Below are 13,032 nucleotides of genomic sequence, written 5' to 3'. Positions count from 1 at the left end.
TGCCATGGAAAGGTCTTGCTATTCCAAAAACATATTTAATTAGCATAAAGGTCTTTGAATCGGTGTTGGGATTGAATTCCTGATGTAGAGTTGGTGTAACTCTCGTCACAGTACGCAATGGTTTTCTGTCATTCTGATGTTTAATTGTGCTCCTTTTTGTTTTATCCCCATGCAGGAGCGGTGGATGAAGAAGGACGCATGCCATTCTATGCGGAGGAGTGTGCCTCCATGTTAGCCGTCACCTTCAGCAGTGGTGACAAAATGATGAGGAGCATTGTAAGTCTGAAAGTTGATGCTCTGCTGTGTAGTACCCATTATTGAGTTAAAGCTAAGATCATGGCAGGAGTTGGGATAGAATTGTTATCCAGTTCAAATCATTTTTGGGTGAATATTCTTGTCTGTTATGAGTAGGATTTCATTAAGCAGACAAGAAAAATTTAGAGCATTTTACAGATTTCTGCCATTATTGTTGATGAAGGGAAAGAGATAGATGTATTGCATTTGCATTTCCAAAAGGCATTTGATATGATGCGTCACAAAAGGCTGATATCCTGGAGTTGGGGGATAAGATATCAGCACTGTGAAGGAAACCACTTTGAACACCCAGAAGCAACAACTCATTCACTTGGAAGATGTGTTAACTCGTGAGAATGAGGAGGCAAAGGACGGATGTTGCATCTCCTGCACTTGCGTGAACTAAAGGTGGCGGAGGGATTGGTTGGACCAACTGAACCAGGTTTTGCAGAGGAACAGCCCCTTTCAAAATTATTGCAGGGAAGCTGTATTTGATGGTAGCATTATGGTAAACGTGCCAGAATTGCCAGAGGATAGCCCATTGAATCTAGAGACCAGTGGAGTGGAAAGTAAGGACTCCATTGTAGTTTTGGGAGGAAGGAGAAGGGAGGAGAGCAGACGTTGTGTGAAATAATTGGAGATGTACTGGCTGTGCAAGAACAAAGGAAAAGTGGAGGTGAGTGGATGGATACTTTGAAGTGGATCAGAGAATACAGGGATGTTGAAAGAGCATGGGATGGTCAAACACCACACAGTTCTCTTCGTAAAAGAAAGGCTAACGTGGTTGGAGAATAGTGACGTTGACTAAGGTAGCCTTGGGAATGTGAGCAGGCAGGAAACCAAGCTAAGGTTTCTCAAGGAAGGAATTTGGACAAAAGTGAACATAAAGTGAAGAACACTTTGTAGGAATCTTGAAGGGAAGGCAGTAGACTGGCACAGTTAGAAAAGCGTATGCACAAAGGACTGAGAGTAGACTTTTTAAGGAAGGGATGATGGCACTTTTTGATATTAAGGAGAACAACTGCTATGGAAAATATGATGTTGACATTAGCCCACATGCAGTGTTGCTGTTGAATTAAAGGATATTGAAGAATCCTTTGTTATTAGGAATGATGTGCAACGTGTTATACAGCCTGAATAATTGCCCTATATAAAGTATAGCAGAAAACCGACTGAACAAAACATTGCTGCGTCATCTGGTCCTGGTTATTAAGGCAGTGTTGAAATGTATGTAAGATAACTAAAGGATGTGGTGGTTTAGGTTTTCTTTAATATTATTGTGTTGTAATTGAATAGGGAGAAATAAACGAATTTGACTTCAAAAGAGAACAGTGTGTTTGAAGGGCATGGCTAATTCCAAACATTACCTAATCAGTTCAAGCCCAATCTAAATATTCCATTCCTGAAATGTCAATTCATTGAATCAGTGCATTATGACAAACCCTGCCCATTTATTGTACACATTCAGCAATGGTAGAAATTCCTGATATCCTAATTGTTGAAATTGCGAAGAATTCATCAAATTTCAATATGCTTGTGCATCGGTTCAAACACAGCTCCTGTAATGTTCTGGCTGAATTTCATTTTTCAAGTCTTGTACCTTATCCCACAGTTGTCAATTCCGGCCTCTCTCTCATTAGAAGAGGGCTGTGTTCACGGCGTTTCATCTCCTGTTTTCTCCTCTTCGTTTTTCTCTTCCTTACAACCTCCTTCTCTCCCCCCTCCTCTGCCACCCCCCCCGACTCCCAGCCCTACAACACTTCAGGCTGCCCATTTAACTCTGTCAATAAGTCATTTCACAATCTTTTCCTTTGGATTAGTTCCTGTTCATATTTAAAGTGATTTTTATCAACCACTAGTTAAAATACACACCAAGCACTGGCAAAAGAAAAAATATTGTGAGGATATTTCAGAGCTAATTAACTCCACTTTGGAAGTATTGTTCTTGTAATCAGCTGGATGGCTGGTTTGTGGTGCAGAGTGATGCCAGCAACATGGCTTCAATTCTCACACCAGCTGAGGTTACCATGAAGGACTTTCCTTCTCAACCTCTCCCTTTGCCTAGTGACTGTTAGGTTAAACCACCATCAAGCATCTCTGTCTAATAAGAGAGTTGACCTGTGGTCTGATGGGACTGCCGCAACTTTCACCCTTTGCCTTTATTGCAATCTGGGGAAATGCAACAACCATTTTATGAACAGCAAGGACCTATAATCAGCATTGAAATCAACAATCAGTATTTTGTTAATATTGGTTTGATGATAACTCTCAAAACTCACCCTTGGAATAGTGGAAAGAACCAAAAGTAAAACTTTTGTTTCCAAAGGGCAAATGAGGAGAGGAATTGAGAGGTGCACACACCATCAATGTTCACACTAGGTCAGAAGGTTATCAATGTAGGGAGTTCAAAGCTGACTTCAGAGAATAGAATGTAATTACAACAGACAGTTTGACACCGTCATGAGAGAGCCATCGGAGCTGGTGTAATTCAGAAATGTATCTGCATAAATACGAACTTTTAAATCAAAGTGTGAATATCTTCAGGAGTGTGATGGGCACTTGATCCAAATATCTTGTTTTTTTTTAATTAAATGACAGCTCATTTAAAAACCTGTAATCAGGACCATCTCTGCTGCATAGTGTGCTCACCAGATCGCCAGTGTGTACTGAATGAGCTAATTTTAGATGGTGCAGCAAATGGGATATTTTAATTTGAGGTTTTACATGGGAGCAGGGTCTGCTTGCCAATTTTTTTTACTGTCATCTTTTACGCAGTCACTTTGCTGGAATGTGTGTGATGCCCAGTGAAGGGATAATTCCTGTACGGCCAGGTAGTTCTCCCACTTTTTTCAGGAATATTTTTGAGGAATGTGACCATTGGGTGTTGAGTGGCTAACATCTCAAGGAGAGAAAGGGAGTCCCTTGTGGTGGGACATTAATAACATTTAATGTATGAAATATGTAAAGTATGCATTGATAACACTTACTTTATTTTCTTGTTTAAAATAACGCTTCTTAGGCCAGTGGGCCCAGAATGCATTTATCATTGTTCCCTGTATGTATTACAGATGTTGGATTTTTACTGAGAAAGAGACTTATTTGGAGAATGGAAAATCAACAAAATAATGGCTTGAGCACTTTGGGATTTGAACTTTGCGTGCCGTAGAGTTAGGTGACAGATTAGAGTGGAGTTTCCTTGTTTAGATTTCAAATTTGAACAGTGTGGGGAGGTTCCAAGTGAAGAATGATTGTTTACTTGAAAAAGAGAAGGGGAGAGCTGTATAGTTGCCTTGAGTCTTTTTTTTGTACCTTCCATTAACAACTGCAGATTAGCAAACGCTGAATGTTTAAGAGCTTGCCCTTCACTTGGCAGAATTAGAAGGAATTAAACAGCTCTACAAAATGCAAACCATCTGATTTGGTTTGATTTTATTTATTGTCACTTATATTTGTTACAAGTCTCCAGTGCCATCTTATTTCAGAAAAATAAACCAAAATATAGAATAAAAAGGCATTGTTATTGGATACTCAAGCTTATTTGGATTTTGAAACTTAAATGATGAAGATTTAATTGTTGAAGTGATAAAGGAGTGCTGTTATTTAACTTCAAGGCTGATCCTTCTCTTAAGGCGTTAACATTTGTCAACCACGTATTTTTTTAAAATTTTGTCTCTGACAAATTCAAGCACAATTGCAGGACTTAAGGTCGCCTAGACTTGGGTGTTCAGTGGCTAGCCCTGCTACCTCACAGCACCAGGGACCAGGTTTGATTCCAGCCTTGGGTGACTGCCTCTGTGGAGTTTGGACGTTCTGTCCATGTCTGTGTGGATTTCTTCTGGGTGCTGTGGTTTCCTCTCTCAGTCCAAAGTTGTGCAGTGCATGCAGATTGACTGTGCTAAATTGCCCCGTTGTATCCAGGGATGTGCAGTTTAGGTGGGTTAGCTATGAGAAATGCAGGGCCATGGAGACAGGGTCGGGAGGTTAGTTCGGGGTGGGACACCCTTCAGAGGGTGCTTGTGAACCCGATGGGCCAAATGGCCTGCTTCCACACTATATGTAGGGGCGATTCCATGATATGATTCATAAGCTAGGCTGACACTGTAAGAACAATCTGGAAAAGACCAGCTGACTGAATAACAGTGGTTCCCTGCTCTACAGGACCCATCTTTCAGAGGAGATGTAAAAATACAGTTCTCTCTGCCTTTTGGGCAGCAGCTTGAATGTTCAGAGGACTTTCACAATGTAGTTTACAGCCAGGGATTTACTTTATACAGTACAGTCTGTGTTCGTATCAAGGCAGTCTTAAGACGTCATTAGTGTATGGCAAGATCCCACGAAGCCCAGTGGATTAGATATGAAGCGACGGAGAGGTTTGAGAGCAACGCCGCCCCCGCCCCATTCTTCTCCTCAGTCCTACAACATTTCCTGTGTTAACCCAAACAAGCAAACAGCACCCAGTTAGCATCCTCCTTTTGAGGTTTTGAACCTGAATTGTGCTGATTATCTGAAGTGAGACTTGAACCCACAATCTCCTAAGTTAATTAAAGAATGCTACCAATTGGCTAGGCTGACACTTAATAATTTGGTGACAGATTAAATGGAAGTAAAAGCAAACACTGTTCAAATGTTCTATGTCCGAGGCACCCCTTTATTGTAATAACAGTCCATTTGCTCATGTATAAACTATAAAACATTTGCATACTCCATCTCACACCTTATTTTTATTCCACTTTCATTCCTTTGAGACTTCATAATGTCCTACAAAGTTCAAGCCAAAGAGAACCTAATTAGGTAAAGGTTCTTGGAGCCTTCAGCTGTGTGCATTTCAAAGATTTACTTAACAAGGCTTTTATGCTGCTGTCTGTTCATTGTCACAAGAACATCCATCTCTCAGAATGGTACATTGCAGTCAATGGAGATTTTAATTAAGTGGAGGTTAAATGAGATGGAAAGCCAGATCTCACTCATTTTAAACACCTTTTGGAAAGGGCAATCTGGAATGCGCGGGATATTTTTCATTTAACACAATATAAATAAGGATTCCAATTGGCACGCCACCCCGAAGTCTGCTTTCAACTGTTAAACCCCTTTTCAAAAAAAAATTTATAGTTTATGAGCTGTGATCTGTAGTGCGAGTCTGCTTTTTGAATGTTGAAAAATTTGTATTGCGATCAGTATATGAGGCTTTTAGTTTCTGGCAATACTGTACTATCTGCTGCCTCCACTTCACAGAGACATAAAATGGAACCTTATGGCAGAAAATGGAGTTTCTACTGATACCGACAAGGTTGTTGTATTTTGGGATTTAAAACTTAAGCCCAAGCTATTCAACATGGTAGGAATATAAGACTCGGAGCTATATGGCTCTTCAGGCCTGCTCCATCTTGTTGACAAGTTTGTGGCTGACCTGACTTTATTCACCACCCCACATTCCTGTCTGAACCCTTGACTCCCCTGTCCAACAAAAATCTACCTAGCCCAAGCTTAAATTAACTTTTTGTAAGATCAGTTTCCACTAACTCTTGGGGAAGAGAATTCTTGATTCTGACATCCCTCTGAGAATAAGAAAATTCTCCTTGTCTTTGCCTTAAAAGGGTACCTCTTCATCTTAAACGGTGACCCTGAATTTTTTATCTCCTCTGAAGAGAGGAGTCATGCTCCTGGTATCCGCCCAGTACAGGCTGCTTCATTCTAGGGAGCTGCCCTGTGGACCAGCCTATTCCAGGTGTGGCCTCAGACGGGGTCAGGTTGGCTGTTCTCGTTGTGAACACAAGTTAAGGCACAACGGTTATTTGCAAGTTAGATTCAGTTCGGACGGGGCTGTTGCACATTCCTGATTGCTCCTCTAGTAATCATGGAAATAATAACAAACTGGTTTGCTGCCAACCGGGGAGGGTTGTCGAGGCAGATAACCTCACAACCATTGAAAAGTACTTGGATAAGCACTAGCTGGATAACTCCATGGCCTCTTCTGTGCTGTATGATTCCAAACCATGTCATACACAATCAGGTAGCTGACCAGTGTGCAAAGTGCAAGCTTGTTACTATAAACCATAAATGTCTGTATGAGCCAGAAGAGGGTGTGCAACTGCAAGCTGACTGGAAAGGAGATTGGAGAGAGGGAGCTGAGGCTTTGGATACCACCTTATGGGTCAAGAACCAACCCGAAAGGTCGGCTTTCCTGTTCCTGTGATGCTGCCTGGCCTGCTGTGGTCATCCAGCTTCACACTGTGTTGTCTCTTGCTTTTTATCATGTCTGCTTTCAGTTCTGGTATCACACTCCAGTCATTACCCAAATGAGGCAGCTGCTAAGTTGGTACCTTATTTAACACAATATTATATTTTAATGACATAAGCTATGATATGATTGACTCAATTTTATTATTTTCAGCCATTAAATTTAAAGGTTTTGTATGGAGTAGTTCTGGTCTCTAAGGTTTTAGCTTATTGATCATGTATTTTTCTCCCTCTCTCATTTCTCCTGATTTTACTCTCTCTTTTTCTCTCTCGCTCTTGCATTTTTAAATGGTGTGGAGGGAAACAAAGTATAAAGACAAAATATTTCCCACCTAACAAAAGAAGAGGCAATCTTTTTCTTAAGACACTGTTCTAGTCTTTTGGAATGACTTGTGTAAAATTTCAGCCGTGCCATTTACATAGAACATAGAACATTACAGCACAGCACAGTACAGGCCCTTCGGCCCTCGATGTTGTGCCGACCTGTCATACCGATCTGAAGCCCATCTAACCTACACTATTCCATGTACGTCCATATGCTTATCCAATGATGACTTAAATGTACCTAAAGTTGGCGAATCTACTACCGTCGCAGGCAAAGCGTTCCATTCCCTTACTACTCTGAGTAAAGAAACTACCTCTGACATCTGTCCTATATCTTTCACCCCTCAGTTTAAAGCTATGCCCCCTCGTGCTCGCCATCACCATCCTAGGAAAAAGGCTCTCCCTATCCACCCTATCTAACCCTCTGATTATTTTATATGTTTCAATTAAGTCTCTCTAATGAAAACAGCCTCAAGTCCCTCAGCGTTTCCTCGTAAGACCTTCCCTCCATACCAGGCAACATCCTAGTAAATCTCCTCTGCACCCTTTCCAAAGCTTCCACATCCTTCTTGTATTGCGGTAACCAGAACTGCACTCAATACTGCAAGTGCGGCCGCACCAGAGTTTTTTACAGCTTCACCATAACTTCTTGGTTCCGGAACTCGATCCCTCTATTAATAAAAGCTAAAACACTATGCCTTCTTAACAGCCCTGTCAACCTGGGTGGCAACTTTCAAGGATTGTGGACCAATTGCATTTTTCAAACCCAGTGACATTGATCAAGTTAGAATTGTTAAGGCATCATAAACATGGAGATTTTGCATTTGCAGCGGTTTAAGTGCAGTCTGTGGTTAGACTGAATGACAGGGTATTGAAAGCACTGAAATTGTTACTGCTGTTTATAAAGCTATGGGCTCATTCCTTTCTCACTGCCTCACACTTGCATTTACTGTTGAGTGACTTAACCAAAGGTAGATTGAGAAGCTGAAGCCTTCAGTTGGGATTTGATACAAAGGGTTCCCACTGCAATGCCTGTGTCATTCAGAGATTTTTTTTTAGTCTGTAGAATTTGGGGAGAAAAGTTAATATTTGGTCCCATTAATATGAATGTTGGATTTTGTTTCGTTTTCACAGTGGAATTTGCCAACGTATTTCTATTCCTGGATCTATGCTGTGACTAACCTCCGTACTATCCTGTGAGTGGAACAAGACAATTCTTTTCAAACAACCACAGTTAAAATAATAGCCCCAGTCTATGTAATTAATCCACCCCCAAAAAACTTATGAAATAACTTGTTACACGACATTTTGCCACATTCTCAAAATTACCAATTAATTACAAATGCTGAAATGTAGTCATCTTGTGATTATCACCCAGTAGCCAATTTTCAAACCCTAAAACCCTCACAGCAGCAAGTGAGATTGGTTAGTCTGCCTTGTGTTAGTTGAAGGGTAGATGCTGGGAGAACGTATTGATCCCCAAGCATCATCTGAGAGGTCTTGTCCTGCTCTTCTGACAATGTACTATTACCTCAGTACAGGACTGGCTATGTGGTTCACTCCTGGAGCAGATACTAGTTTTAGGAACAGAAATTATAGGTATGGAAATACTGACCAGTTAATCATTAAACCCATTTGTGTACTGAGTTCAAATCCACATGCCACTAGTTCAAAATCCACTCACTAAAATAAAAGAACATAGACCAGTACAGCACAGTACAGACCCTTTGGCCCATGATGTTGTGCCGATCTATTATCCTACTCGAAGATCAAACTAACCTGCACACTCTTCATTTTACTATCATCCATGTGCTTATCGAAGAGTTGCTTAAATGCCCCTAATGTATCTGACTCTACTACCACTGCTGATAGTGCATTCCACGCACCCACCACACTCTGTGTAAAGAAACTAACTCTGATATCTCCCCTATACCTTCCTCCAGTCACCTTAAAATTATGACTCCACGTGATAGTCATTTCCACCCTGGGAAAAAATCTCTGGCTATCCACTCTGTCTATGCCTCTCGTCATCTTGTACACCTCTATCAAATCACCTCTCATCCTTCTTCACTCCAATGAAAAAAGCCCTCAACCTTTCTTCATAAGATCCACCCTCCAGTCCAGGCAAGATCCTGGTAAATCTCCTCTGCATCCTCTCTAAAGTTTCCACATCCTTCCAATAATGAGGCAACCAGAACTGAACACAATGCTCCAAGTGTCATCTAACGAGTGTTTTATAGAGCTGCAGCATAACCTCGTGGCTCTTAAACTCAATTCCCCTGCCAATGAAAACCAACACATCATGTGCCTTAACAACCCTATCAACTTGGGTAACAACTTTGAGGGATCTATGGACATGGACCCCACGATCGTTCTGTCCCTCCACACTGCCAAGAATCTTGCCATTAACTGTATTCTGCAGTCAGCTTTGACCTTCCACAATTAATCACTTCACACTTTTCTGGGTTGAATTCCATCTGCCACTTCTTTGCCCAGCTCTGCATCCAGTCAATGCCCCATTGCAACCTACAACAGCCCTCCACATTATCCACAACCCTACCAGCCTTCGTGTCATAAGCAAACTTACTAACCCACCCTTCAACTTCCTCATCCAAGCCATTTATAAAGATCACAAAGGGTAGAGGTCCCAAAATAGATCCCTGCGGAACACCACTCCTAGAAAGATATATAAAATCACACGTCCCTCCCAAAAAATGCAAATGGATCTTTTAAGACCTATTCTCATTACCTTACAAAATGATCTTAACGTGAGTTACTTACTACATTGTCTTTTGAAACAGTTTGACATTAAACGTACAATGCGTTAACACATCAATCATGCTCATGGGCACCCTGGCACCCTGTCACCTAGTCTCCTTCATGCTCTCCATAAAGCATTTGCTGAACACTTTCAAATTATGTGGTTGGGAAATTAAACTCCGCTGAAACTAAACCTTTTTTAAACAAATAAATCAAAGGTTTTTTATAAATAAGCCTATCTTGCATTGCTGGTTACATATATTTCAATATGTAGAATCAACACAGGCTAAATGTCTCTCTATCAGCTATTAATTGTCCTTGTTGACATGAAATCACTTTCTTTGAAAGTAACTAACAGGTCATTCGATCCTCATACTGCAGTAAATCAACCTCCTGCATCCTTGATATTGGCGTTCCCATCAGCATCGTGCCTGCATTCCCTAATTCAAAGACCGAATCCTGGTTTTAAGGGGCTTCTCATGGCAGTGCAGCATAGTAGGAAGCCATTCAGCCCATTGAATCCATGCCAGTTCTCAGTAAATCAAGTCAATTAGTCCTGTTGGACCTGTTATATCCCAGACCCCTGCAAAGTTTTATTTCAATATAATTCCATTACAGTCTCCCTTTTTGAAATTATCACTGCCTGTGCTTCTATTTTCATTGTAGGTAGTGAGTTTTACCTCTCGTAGCTATGTTTTCTCTGCAACTGAGTTGTCTCCAACTTCACTATCCTCCAGGAAGTAATGTTAGGGGAAGGGAGGGCAAGAGTGGTGTAGTGGTAATGTCAGTGACTGGACTAATGCTCTGTGAAGTCTGGTCCAGATCCCAACCCAGCAGCTGGATGAATTCAAATTCGACTAAAACATGTGGAAAAAGACCGTTGCCATAGAGCTCACCTGGTTCACCCATTTCCATTCACAGTAGGAAGGAAATGTGTCATCCTTATCTGTTTTGCCCTGCATGTAACTCCAAAGCGTGTAACAGCAATATGGTTGACTCTGACTGGTTCTCTGGTATGGCCTGATTAGCCACTCCGGTCAAGGACAATTGGGAATGAGCCACATACGCAGAGTTTGCAGGCAACATCCAGTCTTCAGGAAAGAAGAAAAGGAACCCTTTGGAAACAGCTACTCAGTCACATTATCAGTGAGAGGGAGTAAGGTTTTTTTAATCAGTGAGCAAAGTTACTTATTTCCAACTTTGTCGAATGATGCTTGGGATATCAACCTGAATATTGTAATGGTAATGTGATTGTTCTCCACAGTTAGTCCAGTTTCCCCTTGATATTTCTCGAGACAAATCTTTGTAAAATCCAAGGTGCCCGTCAGCTTTCACTTGCAATTGTAACTGTTTTAAAAACATTAGAAACACCCCCAAGTACTTAATAACCTAATTTATCTTGCCAAACCCTTCAACTCCTATCTGAAATTCAACAGAGAATTTATATCTGCTCTCTAGTACTCCTCTCGATGAAAGAACTGGAGGAGATGTAAAATTTGGCAGCTTGTAGTCTCAAATAACATTATATGCCAAGAATCTTTTATTTTACAACTTCTATTGCCTTTGCCTCCGTCACTAATGAAGATTTGTTCTAAAAGTGCTAAGTTGCTCGCGTTTCCAGTAGTTGAATGATCTATTTAACAACTATTTTTATGAAGGCAGATTTGTCTCCTCAAGATTTTAGTTTTCTGCTGCAGACTTTACACAGTGTTTTGTGAGAAGTAGACTTTCTGTGAATTATGGTTATTAGTCTACAGCTATAAACATAATTTTCACAGACAATCATTTGAGTGTGTGATTTTAAGCAAATCTAGTCAAGTGGTGGCACATTATATTCATGCTACTGCACGTACCACAGGACGGGGATGGGATTGGAATCTGTAAGTTTGAGTAATACACATTAACTTATGAGCTCAGCAAATATATTATTAAATGACATTGATGGGACCAGACGTGTGTTGTTGATCTCACATTCTGATTGACCAAGAGGTTGACATAATCAAAGTAAAAACATGCTCCACTATAATGCGGGTGGTACAAATGTCACAGTTATAGCTTATGTACAGCATAAATCACTTAAATAATTGAAGGGCGGCATGGTGGCTCAGTGGTTAGCACTGCTGCCTCACAGAACCAGGGACCAGGCTTTGAATCCACCTTCGGGCAGCTGTCTGTGTGGAGTTAGCACATTCTCCCTGTGTCTGTGTGGCTTTCCTCCATATGCTCCAGTTTTCTCCCACAGTCCAGAGATGTGCAGGTTTTGTGGATTAGCCATGCTAAATTACCCATTGTGTCCAGGGACGTACAGGCTTGGTGGATTAGCCATCGGAAGGAGGGTAGGGAGTTGGGTCTGGCTGAGATGCTCTTTGGAGGGCTAGTTCAAACTTGATGGGCTGAATGGCCTACTTCCACACTGTAAAGATACTATGAGCAATGCAATTTTTAATTGAAACTTACTGGCAAGACCTTTGTGATTTGCACCCTCAACTGACTACTCGCATTGTGATAATACAGAAAGCGTTTGTTATTTCTGTTTTATATAACTTCTTTTTTCCAGTTTATCGAGTGCTGGTTCTCGAGGTGCTGTACAGTTTGATGTATCTCCACGTGTGTTTCCGATTTTTGCATCCGCCTGTATTCCTGATTTTGATTCCTCAGAAATTTTGAGAGTTGGACTGCAGGCTTCAATGCTGCAGGACCCCTCGGTAACTAAGCACAGAGCTGACTTTATGCTGGCAGTGTCATTCACCGTGGTCTCATCAAGAGCATAAGAAGTTTAATCCAATTTTGGCTGATCTTTTTGCATCCATTTTCCTGCCTACTCCTCTTCTCCTTTGCTTCTGTGAGAGATTGAGAATGAACCGAACACGACCTTAAACATATTCGGCAAGGGGTCATCTATGGCGACCTGTTTTCAAGAATTCTAACATTTCTTAATTCTTGCAGTGAACAAATTTCTCCTCATCTCCGATCTAGAATCCCCAGCAAGCACCAAACACCCTGGCACCCACCCTGTTGAGCCCCTTCAGAGTTTTCCATGTTTGAATGAGATAATTTCCCATTCTTCTAATCTCCGGAGAACTTAGACCTAATGGTAAATGAAGTGTTACAGGAATAGGGTAGGGGATGTGAGGCTGGGTAGGATGCTGTTCAGAGGGTTAACGTGCACTTGATGGGCCAAATAATCTGCTTCCACAGTGCAGGGATTCCGTAATGCACTTGGCTTTTCGTTATCGGACAGACTTCTGACAACTCAGTGAAACTTCACTGTACTGCTTCCAGTGTGCCCTTGCTTTAGAGATGTATGTCAAAATTGTGCACGCTTCACCACGTGCAGTCTCTCCAAATTGTTGCACAATTGTCATAAAACATTCTTATTCCTGTACTCTAGTCTCCTTGCAGTGAAAGCCAATGTGC

At 41.3% G+C, this 13,032-nt stretch overlaps 1 protein-coding gene across 2 annotated transcripts in view; it reads left to right on the top strand.

The window, feature by feature from the left end:
- Positions 1-13,032, top strand: part of pcsk7 (proprotein convertase subtilisin/kexin type 7) — a 214,694-nt gene that overhangs the window by 70,643 nt on the left and 131,019 nt on the right. For both annotated transcript variants that reach the window (XM_048562113.2, XM_048562114.2), the window contains exon 8: positions 176-276. In XM_048562113.2, coding sequence (XP_048418070.2) covers positions 176-276 — 101 coding nt within the window. The remainder of the gene's footprint in view (positions 1-175; positions 277-13,032) is intronic.

This window comes from Stegostoma tigrinum, chromosome 32 (assembly GCF_030684315.1).
Source record: "Stegostoma tigrinum isolate sSteTig4 chromosome 32, sSteTig4.hap1, whole genome shotgun sequence".
Taxonomy (NCBI): Eukaryota; Metazoa; Chordata; class Chondrichthyes; order Orectolobiformes; family Stegostomatidae; genus Stegostoma; species Stegostoma tigrinum.
Note: the sequence above shows the minus strand (reverse complement) of the source record. Positions and strands in the feature narration are given on the sequence as shown.